The following is a 17,120-nucleotide window of genomic DNA, read 5'->3' as shown; positions in this document are numbered from 1 at the left end:
AGAGAGGGAGAGAGAGCGGGAGGGGGGAGAGAGAGAGAGAGGTGGGGAGAGAGAGAGAGTTGGGACTTTTAAGTCTGCGCAGCGCTCTCCCTCTCTTCCGTCTGCGCGTTTGAAACGCTGCCGTGGCCTTGCGGGACCCCTGGCAGAAAGCAGCTCGACATCGCACGGGAAATTTAAAAATCATTGGACATCAAACGGAGCACAAAAACGAAATGCGGAGACAGAGGAAGAGAGAGAGGTGGGAGTGGGGGGGAACAGAGAGAGAAGGGAGGAAGGGAGATGAACAGAAAGAGAGAGAGAGTCCCAGGGACAGAGGAAAGAGAGATGAGGCACGCGGAGAGGGAGCGGATACAGAGACAAAGAGTCGGTAAGAACACGAGAGAGAGCGAGGCGAGAAAATAAAGATTTAGGCAGAGAGACGGGTCCAATAGGCAGACAGAGAGAGAGGCAGAGAGACATCAGACACCCAGCCAGAAGACAGAATGCCGAGCAAATAAGACGGGCAGATAGACAAACATTGCAAATAGGCCAATACAAACTCACAAAGACCGCGATTCCGTGTATAGTTTTTCGATTTAAAGCTTTTGTGACTGCAGGGATTCATCTTCTTGGTTCTTTCGGTAAAGTCAGAGAATTGTATTTTATTATGTTTTATTTGTATTATTTTATTATTTCCCTTCTACGTGACTTTACCGAAAGAAACAAGAAGATGAATCCGTGTATAGTCTTTAACGGACTGTCGGGGCAAGTGCTGTTAACGAGTAGCAGCACCTATGAAGGCCGGAACAACTCACGAGGGGATGGGTGGCCAGCACTATGCCCGGCCGCCTTTGTCTCCCCAGTGGCGATGTTTACACACCGCACAAGGTACTCGTTTCAGGGCAGGGCCCCCCAGGACCGCTTGAAATATTCGCCACGACTGCTAATCGGCGGCGGGAGGGAATGCAGCTGGGATCTATCCGCTAGCCGCCCCCCCCCCCCGCACACGCGCACACAGAGGACACGCGCGGGCAGAGTCAAATTGGGCACTTGGGTCGTGGACAAAATAACCGCGAGAATTGACACCGTCAGCCGGTGGCGGCAGTTCTCCGCTGATCTCCATGGACGGGTCTCAGAACGGGGGTGGAGTGGAGGGACACGTGGACACAACGCCGCACAATACAAAGAGATTCAATTAAATTCGGGGGTGAACTTGGGCTCGCGTTGCTGCATGCGCAATGCTGCGGAGCTAGGATTTTCAGGTGGGGGGGGGGGGGGCAACCCCTGCGACAATGCGAAATGATAGAGTTCATATTCTTTGTTCTTTCAGTAAAGTCACGTAGAAGTGAAAAAAATTTATAATAAAAAATAAAACTACAAAATTCTCACGACGTTTCTATTGCAACACAAGCAATCATCACCATCAGGTGTGAAACGTCGTGAGAACTTTATAATGTTTTATTTTTATTCTTTTATTATTTCCCTTCTACGTGACTTTAGCGAAAGAACCAAGAATATGAATCCCTGCAGTCACGAAAGCTTTAAATCGAATGATAGAGGAGTTGTTCGTAAGTAAGGACTTGTCCCTTGCTTTTAATTCGACGCGTGCGTGGCGATGACGCAGCCATCGATCGAGGGTCGAATTCGAATCGCGTTGTGTGATCGGCATCGCGCTCACTGAAGGTGAATGCCTTCAGGGAAGTCGTGTACTGTATACGCAACTGCGCACAATTCTGTGAGTCACTTATAACCGCTTTGCCGTCACTTATTGCCAATGATGGACTCAGAATATTGTCCCATCATCTCATAGAGTCCCTGGCACATAATAATCTGCTACACGGTGGCAGTGGGGGTCGCAAAATGCCGATTCATTACTAATAAACCCCAATGATCCGCCAGTGCGCACGCGTGCATTCATTTCGCTCCCGAGTGCTCGGATAAATAAAGCGGCACGCTGGAAACGTCCTTGGGGTCTCCGCAGAGACACCACCCCCGTCACCCCCCTGGTTAATCTCGTACGCAGAGTTGTCAACCCCTCATCAGTTGCCCCTACATTATTACAGATCAATTCAGACCTCATTGGTCACCCGTTGCCCCCTTATGCATCTCAACGTTCATCCTACAAAGTCTCCCGTCATCACAAGGAGAGAAACACAAACACAGAGACAGGGAATCCCCCAGACCACCCATTCTCCCACCCTCATCCCACGTTCTCGTACCCACCAACGCTCCCCCCCACCCACCACCCACCCACCTCCACAAACCTACACCGTCCCCCCCCACCAACGCTCTCCCCCACCCACCTCCACCCACCCACCTCCACCCACCTACACCGCCACACACCCCCCCCCCACCAACGCTCCCCCCCACCCACCACCCACCCACCTCCACAAACCTACACCGTCCCCCCCCACCAACGCTCTCCCCCAACCACCTCCACCTACCCACCTCCACCCACCTACACCGCCACACACCCCCCCCCCACCAACGCTCCCCCCCACCCACCACCCACCCACCTCCACAAACCTACACCGTCCCCCCCCACCAACGCTCTCCCCCACCCACCTCCACCTACCCACCTCCACCCACCTACACCGCCACACACCCCCCCCCACCAACGCTCCCCCCCATCCACCACCCACCCACCTCCACAAACCTACACCGTCCCCCCCCACCAACGCTCTCCCCCACCCACCTACACCCACCTACACCCCCCCCCCCCAACCACTCCCAAAAATATATAAAAGCGTCAGAAAAATTTATTGTTTTTTTATCACCAGGGAAGATTGTTTATTAAAATGAGTGAGTGAGTGAGCATGCGCGAGTCTGTGTACGGTGTGTGTGTCTGTGTCTACGGCGTGTGTGTGTACGGTGTGTGTATGGTGTATCTGTGTGTGTGTGTCTGTGTGTGTGTGTCTGTGTGTGTCTACGGTGTGTGTGTATACGATGTGTGTGTGTATGTGATGTGTGTGTGTATGGTGTATCTGTGTGTGTACGCTGTCTGTGTACGGTGTGTGTCTGTGTACGGTGTGTTGGCACAGTAGAGGGCACAGGTGGTGCATCAGCCAGTCATCTCGGTCATCTCAGTCAGTCGACCCATGGCACCTGGATCTGCCCCGTGACCTCCTGCCAGCGGGCGTTCGACACTTCACGTGGCCTCAAGGTGCACATGGCCTGGCACAAGCGTCGTGGTGACGTCACCGCCACTTAGTGGCGAATAGCGGTTGTTGTTGTGTGTGTGTCTCTGTGTCCGGTGTGTGTCTGTGTCTACGGCGTGTGTGTGTCTGTGTACGGTGTGTGTGTCTGTGTGTATCTACGGCGTGTGTGTATAGTGTGTGTGTATGGTGTATGTGTGTGTGTGTCTGTGTGTGTGTACGGTGTGTGTGTGTGAATGGTGTGTGTGTGTATGGTTTATCTGTGTGTCTACGGTGTGTGTGTGTATGATGTGTGTATGGTGTGTGTGTGTGTGTATAGTGTGTGTGTATTGTGTATCTGTGTGTGTGTGTCTACGGTGTGTGTGTGTATGGTGTGTGTGTGGTTTATCTGTGTGTCTACAGTGTGTGTGTGTATGGTGTGTGTGTGTGTACGGTGTATGTGCGCTGTGTGCGTGTCTGCGCGTGTGACGTAAATTTAAAATTAACTTCTGAACGAGACGATAAAAACACCCCGGCCCTGATCCCGGCAATATTCACGTCTGTCCATTGACCTTTGCATGTACACACCAGCAACATCATCATCAACCATCACACCAGGATCAATCCACTGCTGGATGAGATTCCCCGCGAACGAGCGAGCGATCGAGCGAGCGGAGTGAATCCGCGAGCGGCGGCGGCCGCATCGACCGGTGGGACTCCCACGGCGAAGTCGGCACACTTACCGGTGTTCCCCTGCCTCCGTGCGGGCCCAGCTTGCCGGCTTCTCCCTGGGAGAGAGCGGCGACACGAGACAGACAGGTGGACAGTCGTCAGCAACAAAGGTAAAGGACAAAGATCCTCCCGTGTAGCCTCCCGAGCAGAACACTTGGGGGCAAGTGCCTGGCAAGCGAGCAGCTTTAGAGGCCGGCACTGTGGCACACGAGGGGGGGCGGGTGGCCAACACCACGCCCGGCCGCCTTTGTCTCCCCCAGCGGCTGTGTTTACACGTCGCACCAGGTACTCGTTTGAGGCCGAGTCGACCTAGGGTTCGGACATTCGTCAGGGACGTGCGGCCGGGTGCACGGTGCGGTGCGCTAACCACTGCGCCACCGCTCCCCGGCTTGCGTACATCTGCAGGCGCACGCAAGCACAATGTCGCCTCTTACGTGCACAGGGGGGGGGGGGGTGTAAGGCCCATGGGTGACGAGCTCGGTGCGCTAACCGTTGCGCCACCGCTCCAAGCTCAACCCACCCCAACACGCCCCCGACGTCTTTCGTTAATTACGCGGCGAAATTACGGAGGCTGCAATTGTGAGATAACGAAACCCGAGTGATGACGCCCTTTGTTGAGCATAAATCGAGGGGAAAATTGCGCGTCGTGAATAACGACCAATCGAGAAAGAAAGACAAAGGCAGGGACGTGTGCGCTTCCTTAAACGCATCGCTGCAGAGGTTGGAGTCCACGTGGCTCAAGGAGCGTCCCACTCCGGGCTCCAGTGCGGTGAGTTGGTGGTCTCAGCCTGGTCACCAATGACCCATAGACTCACGCAGAGACCCATAGACTAACATAGAGACACGTAGACTCACAAAGAGACACGTAGACTAGCATAGAGACACAGACTAACACAGAGACCCATAGCCTCACACAGAAACACAGACTCGTACGGAGACCCATAGACTCACACAAAGACCCATAGACTCATAAAGAGACACGTAGACTAACATAGAAACCCATAGACTCATACAGAGACCGATAGACTAACACAGAGACCCATAGAATCGCACGGAGACCCATAGACTCACACAGAGACCCAGAGACTCACACAGAGACCCATAGACTCACACAGACACCCATAAACTCACACAGAGACCCGTAGACTCACACAGAGACCCATAGACTCACGACACAGAGTCCCTATAGACTCACACATAGACTAAGACAGACTCGCACAGAGACCCATAGACTAACACAGAGACCCATAGACTCACACATAGACTAACGCAGATTCACACAGAGACCCAGAGACTCACACAGAGACCCATAGACTAACACAGAGACCCATAGACTCACACAGAGACCCATAGACTCACACAGAGACCCAGAGACTCACACAGAGACCCATAGACTAACATAGAGACCCATAGACTCACACATAGACTAACACAGACTCACACAGAGACCCAGAGACTCACACAGAGACACATTCGCCGGTCCTGCAATTCATTCCCTTCCCAGGCATCTCGATCGCATTTTACATTATCCCCAAGCAAGTCTTGCTACTGCTTCCACGAATCGAGCCCCCTCCCCGCCCTCTACCCCCCCACCCCGGCCACTGTGAATTGGAGAGATGCACTCGTGTGATGTGTAAAATAGCCGCTGGGCTAAGAGGATAGGAATATATTTTATTTGTTAAGAGGAAGAGGAGGAGAGGTGGGACATGCTTTGCTGCTTACATGCATATTTAAAGAGACTTCATTCCATCTCACACTCATCACCATCATCACCATCATCACCATCATCATTATCATCACCATCATCATCACCATCATCATCACCATCACCATCATCACCACCATCATCACCACCAACATCACCATCATCATCACCATCATCATCATCACTATCATCATCACCATCATCACTATTATCATCATCATCATCATCATCACCACCATCATCAACATCATCATCATCATCATCACCATCATCACCATCATCATTATCATCACCATCATCATCACCATCATCATCACCATCATCATCACCAACATCATTACCACCATCATCAACATTATCATCACCACCATCATCACCACCATCATCACCATCATCATCACCATCATCATCACCATCATCATCACCATCATCATCATCACCACCATCATCACCACCAACATCACCATCATCACCATCATCATCACCATCATCATCATCACCACCATCATCACCATCATCACCATCACCACCATCATCACCATCATCACCACCTTCATCACCATCATCATCACCATCACCACCATCATCACCACCAACATCACCATCATCACCATCATCATCACCATCATCACCATCACCATCAGCCGGCAGCGTCGCACAGCCACAAGCGGATGAAAGTGCGATGCTCATGGCCACCCAGGCCAGAGATGCCCCCCCCCCCCCACACTTTTAGGGCCCCCCACACCGTCGAGGGGAGAACGTGGGGGGGGGGCGAGGGGGGAGCGAGGAGGGATCCGGGAGGAGGGCGAGGGGGGAGCGAGGGGGGGGGCGAGGGGGAGTAAAGGGTGGGGGGCGAGGGGGGGGGGCGACTCACCCGGGTTCCTTTCTCTCCTTGAGCTCCGGCCAAACCGATGAGCCCCAAAGATCCCTGCAGCAGCAACGACAGTGCACAGGTGAGTGTGAGCAGGTGAGTGTGAGCAGGTGAGTGTCAGCAGGTGAGTGTCAGTAGGTGAGTGTGAGCAGGTGAGTGTGAGTAGGTGAGTGTGAGCAGGTGAGTATGAGTAGGTGAGTGTGAGCAGGTGAGTGTGAGTAGGTGAGTGTCAGTAGGTGAGTGTGAGCAGGTGAGTATGAGCAGGTGAGTGTCAGTAGGTGAGTGTGAGCAGGTGAGTATGAGCAGGTGAGTGTCAGTAGGTGAGTGTGAGCAGGTGAGTGTGAGTAGGTGAGTGGCGCATCGTTCTGCACGGTGTCCCGACGTTTCAGATTCCCGCGCCGGGATCTCCCGTCGGCCCAGCGCACCTTTTCGCTTTGGGAGATGCGTCCGCGATGATGATGGTGATGATGATGGTGATAATGGTGATGATGATGGTGATGATGATGGTGATGATGGTGATGATGGTGGTGATGATGATGGTGATAATGGTGATGATGATGGTGATGATGGTGGTGATGATGGTGATGATGATGGTGATGATGATGGTGATGATGGTGATGATGATGGTGATGATGGTGATGATGATGGTGATGATGGTGATGATGGTGATGATGGTAACGGTAATTCACAGTTCCTCTGTCATGAAGGGGTCACGGCAACCCCCCCCCCCACCCACGTAGCGCTAATTGGAGCTTGTGTTACTTACGTGGTGGGGGAATGGATTTACATGAAGAAGTGAAAATAATTATCAATAGGACAACCCGGAGGGGAAAGTGCCTTGGCCCTGCATTGAAAAATCGTTCGGCACTGCTTTGCCAATATCGTCGTCGTCATCGTCATCATCGGCCATGATAAATCTACTGCTGGATGAGCGCCCACACCCCCATCTGGCAGATGCCAGTCATCTCAGCCTGCACGCAAAGACAAAGATCCCCCGTGTAGCCTTCAGCGGACTGTTGGGGCAAGTGCTGTTAGCGAGCAGCACCTATGACGGCCGGCAAGGCACACGAAGGGGGCGGGTGGGCCAGCGCCACGCCCGGCCGCCTTTGTCTCCCCGAGCGGCGATGCTTGCTACACATTGACCTCGGGGGGAGGACCTAGAACCGGTTCAGATAATCGCCACCGGCGTAGACCGCGAGCGGGAATCAAACTCGGCTCGCCGGGTTCGTAGCGTGGCGCGCTAACCGCTGCACCACCGCTCCCCACGCATCCGTGCAACGGTGTTATTAACGAAAGCTCGTTGATTTTTTGTTTTACGAAAACCGCGCTATCCCCCCACCCCCTCGCCCGCACCCCCTTGTGGTTTACTGCCGCAGTTCCGCCACCAGCAGCTGCCGGCAGCGGCGGTGGTGAGGTGCCGGTGGTGGTGGTGGTGGGCCGTGGTGGTGGTAGTGGGCCGTGGTGGCGGTGGTGGGGTGGCGGTGGTGGGGTGGCGGGGTGGTGGTGGGCCGTGGTGGTGGGCCGTGGTGGTGGGGTGGCGGGGTGGTGGCGGTGGTGGTGGTGGGCCGTGGTGGTGGGGTGGCGGTGGTGGTGGGCCGTGGTGGTGGGGTGGCGGTGGTGGTGGGCCGTGGTGGTGGGGTGGCGGTGGTGGGGTGGTGGTGGCGGTGGTGGGCCGTGGTGGTGGGGTGGCGGCGGTAGTGGGCCGTGGTGGTGGGGTGGCGGTGGTGGTGGGCCGTGGTGGTGGGGTGGCGGTGGTGGTGGGCCGTGGTGGTGGGGTGGCGGTGGTGGGGTGGTGGTGGCGGTGGTGGGCCGTGGTGGTGGGGTGGCGGCGGTAGTGGGCCGTGGTGGTGGGGTGGCGGTGGTGGTGGGCCGTGGTGGTGGGGTGGCGGCGGTAGTGGGCCGTGGTGGTGGGGTGGCGGTGGTGGTGGGCCGTGGTGGTGGGGTGGCGGTGGTGGGGTGGTGGTGGCGGTGGTGGGCCGTGGTGGTGGTGGTGGGATGCCGTGATTCCCGGCATCTCCGCCCCTCGTCCAGCGGAGATGCCCCCAAGCGGGCGACTCGAAATGCTGCGGGTGCCGTCGCCACGGACGGGCGGGCGAGTGGCAAATTAAACTATCGACGGCAAAGAGACGCAGGCATGGCTGGTTCAAAGTACGGGAGCGCTGCTCTCCCCGCGCCGTTCATTTCCCGCTCTCACCCGTGTCAGCTCGGGGTGGGGTGGGTGTCCTCTGCTCTCGTTACAAGCCCCGTCGCTGACCCCCCCCCCCCCCCCCCCCAGGTTATTTTTCTTTCTCGCGAGCGGTGGCTCCCGACGGAATCGCGCGCAGATTTCCCGACCAGTTCCAACGACGTCGTCTCTCTCGCTCGTTCAGCGAGTGAGCGAGCGAGCGAGCGCGAGTTTCAATCGCCGCCTTTTCAACGAACGACGGCGCTCTGGAATCAAGGGAATCAAGCGGCCGATGCCTCGCTTGATTCCGTGGTTCCCCAGTGCCCAGCGTGCCCCGCGAGAGAGAGCGCGGCATGAGAGAGCGCAGAATGAGAGATTTCAACCTCAATGAGACTTCCTCCTCCTCGCGCGCCGTAAGCACATTTGCGACTGATTTGCTCCGCGCAAGACAGATGGCTTCAATTTCACGTTCCTCTAAGCACGTTTAGCCGTATAAATAAAACATTTATTTATTCAATTTTTCCGGGATAACCGCCCGAAAGATTTACATATATATATTCCGTGCGTGTTTTTCGTCTCTTAACCCTCTGGCAATAGAATAAAATGTTCACCGTTGGTCAAACACGATGAATGATCTCCCCCTCTCTCTCTCTATGTAATGGAATTTAGTGAACCGTTTAAGGCACCCTGCCCATCCACTGCTGGATAAGGGGGGGGGGGGGGGGGTCCTCCCTCGTCACGTTACGTCAGGAATGTCACTGTCACCATTCTTGTCTGCCGCTTGTCGGTGCGGGGCGGTGAAGAGGGTGTGGGGGGAAAACAGTGGTGGTGGTGGTGGTGGTGATGGTGATGGTGGTGATGGTGGTGGTGGTGGTGGTGGTGATGGTGGTGGTGGTGGTGATGGTGGTGATGGTGGTGGTGGTGGTGATGGTGGTGGTGATGGTGGTGGTGATGGTGATGGTGGTGGTGGTGGTGATGGTGATGGTGGTGGTGGTGGTGGTGGTGATGGTGGTGGTGGTGGTGGTGGTGATGGTGATGGTGGTGGTGGTGATGGTGATGGTGGTGGTGGTGGTGGTGGTGATGGTGGTGGTGATGGTGGTGGTGATGGTGGTGGTGATGGTGGTGGTGGTGGTGATGGTGGTGGTGGTGATGGTGGTGGTGGTGGTGGTGATGGTGGTGGTGGTGGTGATGGTGGTGATGGTGATGATGATGGTGATGGTGGTGATGATGATGGTGGTGGTGGTGGTGATGATGGCCGTGGTGATGATGATGATGGTGGTGATGGTGTCGGTGGTGATGATGATGGTGGTGGTGGTGGTGTTAATGATGGCAGTGGTGATGGTGTCGGTGGTGATGATGATGGTGGTGATGATAATGATGGCGGTGGTGGTGATGATGATGATGGTGGTGATGGTAGCGGTGGTGATGATGATGGTAATGATAATGATGGTGGTGGTGATGGTGGCGGTGGTGATAATAATGGCGGTGGTGATGATGATCATGGTGGTGGTGATGATGATGGCGGTATTGATGGTGATGACGGTAGTGATGATGATGGCGGTGGTGATGATGCTCATGATGATGGCGGTGGTGATGATGCTCATGATGATGGCGGTGGCGGTCGCGATGATGACAATCCTGGTAAATCCAGGACAGGTGGCAACACCCGCAAGCTCGCCTGCGCCCTCTCACCTTGGGTCCCAACCGCCCCGGGTATCCAGACAGGCCAGGAGCTCCCAGCTTCCCCTGCAGACACGGGCGGGCAGGAGGGGGGGGGGGGGGGGGTTAAGTGAAACATCAGCCAAGCTGGCAAGCGCTCCGTTAAGCGAGCCTCAATGTTGCCGCACGATTCAAATGCACATTTGACTGCCACGGTCGTGGTGAAACCAGGACACTGCTGGCATTGATGTCAAACCCTGTCCTGGTTTCACCGGATCGGGGAGGGTGAGCCAGCGCTTGACCGTCGTACCTTCTCTCCGGCGGGGCCGTTGGGGCCTGGGTCGCCGGGAGGGCCCGTGCGGCCCTTGGGGCCTTCGGGGCCATCTTCTCCTCTCGGTCCGAAGGGCCCACTCTCACCCTGAGTGCGGAGACCCCAAAATAGCCGTCGTCGTCATCATCATTATCATCACCATCATCATCGTCACTGTACTATTGTCATCATCACCGTCATCATTGACTTTACCATTGTCATCATCATCGTATTATAATACTGCATCATCGTCATCCTTACTATTTCATCATCATCAAGTGTCATCATTGATGTCATCATTGTCATCGTCGCAGATTATCGAGTGCATTATTCACAATCGTCATCCTCATCACGAGCCGAATTCGTGAATTGTTGATCAACACTGCGCTCGTCATGGCCCATCATCACAGGTTCGGTTGATTCGTAATCATCGTCGTCATCGTCATGATCATTCGAGATGATTAGCCTTCTGTCAATCCACTGGTGGATGAAGTCCATACTTCACCATCCTGGTCACCCTGGGTTTAGTGAAGGGGCAAGGAATTGGATGGGGCGTGGGGTCGGATCGATTCTGATTTTGCTCGCCACTGATGCTCGCCCTGATGGGGAATGGAACCCAGCTGATGAAGAGGACAGTGCAGTGCGCAGACCACAACACTACTGCTCCAGCTTAAAATAACTTTGTTATTTAAAATTATTAATTAATGACTATTTTAGATATTGTATCATTTTGCGACAAACCAAGACGCCTATCTAACACAGAGACTCCTCGCCTATCCTCTGCACTCCCATCGCGCACTTGTGTTGGCTGTTGTTGTAAGTTTCTGACATCTGTGACAACAATAAGGCGCTTTAGAGCCCATTGGATTCCTCCAGTATGAATAATGCATTCTTATTCCGAACACCGGGGCAGATGATTCAAATTTTTGTTTGACCAGCACTGATTCAAGTGAGCCCGACTCCACTGATGAGACACTCCGTGTCGAAACCGGTTCAGAGGATGCTCGTGCCGAGTCGGCGACGCTGAACAGTAATCAGTCTCAGAAGGCCGTGGGGTAATCTCACCCTGCAAGCGCTGGAATTGTGAGTGTTCTAGTGGGGTTTAACTCTCCAACACACAAGCGGTGTGAGCTGAACTAGTCACGAATTGGCCACGTTTCGTTTACGGGACACGAACCTCACACCGATTGGCTGAGCCGGGTGCTGGCGGATATTTACGCGATCTAACCCAAAAAAAAGCTGTATTACGGAAGCTAAGGAAATATATCGTCTGCTTTTATATTTATTTATTTTATAATAGCTATTTATATTGTCCGCAGCGACGCTATAAATTATTCATTTTGAGTTGCATTTACAGAGAAACTTGTGTTCTCAAAATGCTTCCCATCAGGAAGAAAATAATACGTAAATAAACAACAGATTATCATCATCATTATTACGATGATGATTGTTTACCCAGGAAAGGTCCTGGCCAGTTTTCTCAGAAAGTGGTGAAGCTGCTGCTGCTGCTGCTGTGCCAATTGAGTAATTTGCAAGTTAATGTTTCAGCATTTGTGATAATTTGGCCAATACCAGGTTCAACATTGTTGGTGCTGATGTTGTGGCAGGAGGAGGAAACCCACGCAGAAGAGGGGTGGGGGGGGGGACAAAGAGACAGACCTCTGCAGAGTGAAGCACCTGGGTCAGGATACGAACTGTGGCCAGGGCCTCATTATCCAATAGGCCACAGTAGACACTGTGCCGAGGGGCCTACTCAGACACCGACTCACCCAGCTACCCAATCACTTAGTCACCCACGCACCCACTCACTCAGCCACCCATTCACTTACACACCAACTCACCCAGCCACTCACTCACCCAGCCACCCAATCACTTACCCACTTACTCACCCACGCACCCACTCACTCAGCCACCCATTCACTTACACACCAACTCACCCAGCCACTCACTCACCCAGCCACCCATTCACTTACCCACTCACTCACCCACGCACCCACTCACTCAGCCACCCATTCACTTACACACCCACTCACCCAGCCACCCACTCACCCAGCCACCCATTCACTTACCCACTCACTCACCCACGCACCCACTCACCCATTCACTTACCCACTCACTCACCCACGCACCCACTCACCCATTCACTTACCCACTCACTTACCCACTTACTCACCCACGCACGCAGCCACCCATTCAATTACCCACTCACTCACCCAGCCACCCACTCACCCAGCCACCCATTCACTTACCCACCCACTCACCCAGCCACCCATTCAATTACCCACTCACTCACCCAGCCGCCCACTCACCCACCCACTCATCCACCCACTCACCCACCCACCCACTCATCCACCTACCCACCCACCCATTCACCCACCCACTCACCCAGCCACCCATTCAATTACCCACTCACTCACCCAGCCGCCCACTCACCCACCCACTCATCCACCCACTCACCCACCCACCCACTCATCCACCTACCCACCCACCCATTCACCCACCCACTCACCCAGCCACCCATTCAATTACCCACTCACTCACCCAGCCACCCACTCACCCAGCCACCCATTCACTTACCCACCCACTCACCCAGCCACCCATTCAATTACCCACTCACTCACCCAGCCACCCACTCACCCAGCCACCCATTCACTTACCCACCCAGTCATCCACTCACCCAGCCACCCATTCAATTACCCACTCGCTCACCCACTCACCCAGCCACCCATTCACTTACCCACTCACTCACTCACCCAGCCACCCACTCACCCAACCACCCATTCACTTACCCACTCACTCACCCAGCCACCCATTCACTTACCCACTCACTCACTCACCCAGCCACCCACTCACCCAACCACCCATTCACTTACCCACTCACTCACCCAGCCACCCATTCACTTACCCACCCACTCACCCAGCCACCTATTCAATTACCCACTCACTCACCCAGCCACCCACTCACCCAGCCACCCATTCACTTACCCACCCACTCACCCAGCCACCTATTCAATTACCCACTCACTCACCCAGCCACCCACTCACCCAGCCACCCATTCACTTACCCACCCACTCACCCAGCCACCTATTCAATTACCCACTCACTCACCCAGCCACCCACTCACCCAGCCACCCATTCACTTACCCACCCAGTCATCCACTCACCCAGCCACCCATTCAATTACCCACTCGCTCACCCACTCACCCAGCCACCCATTCACTTACCCACTCACTCACTCACCCAGCCACCCACTCACCCAACCACCCATTCACTTACCCACTCACTCACCCAGCCACCCACTCACTTACCCACTCACTCACCCAGCCACCCATTCACTTACCCACTCACTCACTCACCCAGCCACCCACTCACCCAACCACCCATTCACTTACCCACTCACTCACCCAGCCATCCATTCACTTACCCACTCACTCACTCACCCAGCCATCCAGTCACCCAGCCACTCACTCACTTATTCACCCGCTCACCCACCCACTCACACAGCCACTCACTCACTTATTCACCCGCTCACCCACCCACTCACACAGCCACTCACTCACTTATTCACCCGCTCACCCACCCACTCACTCACTCACCATGTCTGTCCTATCCAATAGGCCAGAGTAGGCACTGTGCCTAGGGCCTCAGGAAACTAAAGCGCCTACGAAAAACATGTGACCGCGTTTTCTGCGTTGTTGGTACGGCATTTTTGTTATTCAACCAAGATATCTTCTTGAGTAAATACGTGTGTCCATACGGAGCAAAGGAAAGTCGCAACAGCCTACGTGCAAAGAGGCAGAGTCATGTCAATGTTGCCTGCGGCACACGGCTCGCTCCCATCGGACGAGGGTGCGGACTAAAACGACGGACGCATCGGTAACTTCGCGGGAGCAGTAGCGACGTGGAGGCAGCAGCAGTGACAACTGTTGGAAAGTCACCACCGAGGGCCTACGAAGCCCAAGTGCCTGGGGTCTGACAAGAACCTTCAAGGCCGGCGTGAGTGGGGCCCGTAATTCCGGCTCACGAGGCACGCGGTGCTACCAAAACGCTGGTACCGTCAACGTACCCGGCTCTATGTGTCTGTCCATCGATATATCTATAAACGAATAGGTTGATAACCATACAGATCCGTTACGTCCATCTGTCACTGTGCCAGTAGTTTCTCAAACACAGCGCACGGTGGGAAGCGATGGCGGCGAGGACTTATCATTGTATTGTCATCTGTCTCTCTTCTCTCCTCTGCATATTTCTCTCTCTCGCTGTCACTACTGAGCCCGAGGGCCTTAAAAAAAGAATACACGTGCTACACACACACACCACACACACACGCCACACACACACACACACACGCCACACACACACACACACCACACACACACCACACACACACGCCACACACACACACACGCCACACACACACGCCACACACACACGCCACACACACACCACACACACACACGCCACACACACACGCGCTACACACACACCACACACACACACCACACACACGCCACACACGCCACACACACGCCACACACACACGCCACATACACACATCACACACACCACACACACACACCACACACGCACACACGCCACACACACACACACCCCACACATGCCACACACACACACACAACACACACCACACACACGCCACACACACATGCCACACACACACACAGGCCACACACACGCGCTACACGCACCACACACACACACGCCACACACACACACCACACACACGCCACACACACGCCACACACACGCCACACACACACATCACACACACACACCACACACACACACCACACACGCACACACGCCACACACACACACCCCACACACATGCCACACACACACACCACACACACCACACACACGCCACACACACACGCCACACACACACACAGGCCACACACACTCGCCACACATATGCCACACACACACACGCCACACACACACACGCCACACACACACACACACGCCACACACACACGCCACACACACACGCCACACACCACGAAATAAATAATGGAAGACACATGAAGTAAATAAATAAGGAGGCCGGCTGACGCGCGGGTGAATGTTAAATGTGGCATCTCACCTTGTCGCCTTTAAGACCCATGTCACCTTTAAATCCGGGGAAACCATCTTCTCCCTTTGGAAACGGGGGGAAAAAAAAGACAAAATCCAAGCGGTGAAGTTTATATATATATTTTTTAAGGGTTATAAATAATGCATCTCACGTCGTGACGGTCTAAAAGAGAATAACGTAACGGGCACGAGACTTGAAATATGAATTACAGCGGAGTGAAATGCAGGGGGGGGGTGGGGGGGTGCTGAGGGATATCATTGCTGGTTTGTTTAGGGGAACGCAGCAGTGTACACTCAGACACGCAACCCACACAAAGGTCCCCCGTGTAGCCTGTCACAGACTGTTGGGGCAAGTGCTGTTAGCGAGCAGCACCTACAGTGAGGGAAAAAAAGTATTTGATCCCCTACTGATTTTGTACGTTCGGAGTGCCCCATACCGTCGATGCAACTGGTAGCGGTCACGCCGTCCGACACGTCAGCACGCTGCGACGTACGGAACGAGGGAGGATGTGGGATTAAAACAAAAGCTGCTCCTGGCTCAGCAAGTGGCGGGGGGGTGGAGGTGTGGAGGGGGGTTCTCGCCCACCCAGGCCCCCAATGGAGCTGACCCCTCAACAATCTTCCGCTGACACCCATCGACCCTCGTGCGCTACCCCGCCACGGCCTTCAAATCTAGATTGATAAATGAAAGTAGATCTCGATTTGTATTTTTGTTGACGCTTTTAGCTTTCGAGAACAGCCGCAACATCACCCATTAAACACGTTTATTTATAGAGCCACACGGTGCCTATTGACGAACGTGTTGACTTGTCGCTGTTGTTGTTGTTTGTGCTCCACTGCCAACGCAGCAGCAGCAAGCAGCAGCAGCAGCGGCGGCGTCGCCAAAACGATTTGTTCCATTCTGAAAAGGCCTCATTGAGATTCAAGATGACAGGTGGCTCGGAGATCCGAGACACGGAGCCGGCCACCGCTCAGAGCCTGGATTCGATTCCGGGTCTCCTGCGGTGAAACCGCCCGGTCACCAGTGACTCACACAGAGACCCAGACTCACATAGAGATCCATAGAGTCGCATAGCGATCCATAGACTCGCACAGAGACCGAAGACTCACATAGAGATCCATAGACTCGCACAGAGACAAGGACTCACATAGAGATCCATAGAGATCTATAGACTCGCACAGAGACCCATAGACTCGCATAGAGATCCATAGACTCGCATAGAGACCCATAGACTCAGACAGGGACCGATAGACTCACACAGAGACCCATAGACTCGCATAGAGACCCATAGACTCAGACAGAGACCCATAGACTCACATAGAGACCCATAGACTCACATAGAGACCCATAGACTCAGGCAGGGACCGATAGACTCACACAGAGACCCATAGACTCACATAGAGACCCATAGACTCAGGCAGGGACCCAGACTCACATAGAGATCCATAGACTCACATAGAGACCCAT

The 17,120-nt window shown here is 54.4% G+C and overlaps 1 protein-coding gene across 1 annotated transcript in view; it reads right to left on the bottom strand.

Moving 5' to 3' along the window:
* Positions 1-17,120, bottom strand: part of LOC133360104 (collagen alpha-1(XI) chain-like) — a 64,802-nt gene that overhangs the window by 22,490 nt on the left and 25,192 nt on the right. Inside the window, exons 7-11 of the mRNA XM_061578690.1 lie at positions 15,663-15,716; positions 10,555-10,662; positions 10,278-10,331; positions 6,425-6,478; positions 3,857-3,901 (exon numbers count right to left, since the gene is read on the bottom strand). Coding sequence (XP_061434674.1) covers positions 3,857-3,901; positions 6,425-6,478; positions 10,278-10,331; positions 10,555-10,662; positions 15,663-15,716 — 315 coding nt within the window. The remainder of the gene's footprint in view (positions 1-3,856; positions 3,902-6,424; positions 6,479-10,277; positions 10,332-10,554; positions 10,663-15,662; positions 15,717-17,120) is intronic.

Source organism: Lethenteron reissneri, chromosome 67, assembly GCF_015708825.2.
Source record: "Lethenteron reissneri isolate LAM-NWPU_2019-01 chromosome 67, ASM1570882v1, whole genome shotgun sequence".
In the NCBI taxonomy this organism is placed as follows: Eukaryota; Metazoa; Chordata; class Hyperoartia; order Petromyzontiformes; family Petromyzontidae; genus Lethenteron; species Lethenteron reissneri.
The sequence above is the reverse complement of the archived record's forward strand: the minus strand, read 5'-3'. Positions and strand labels throughout refer to the sequence as shown.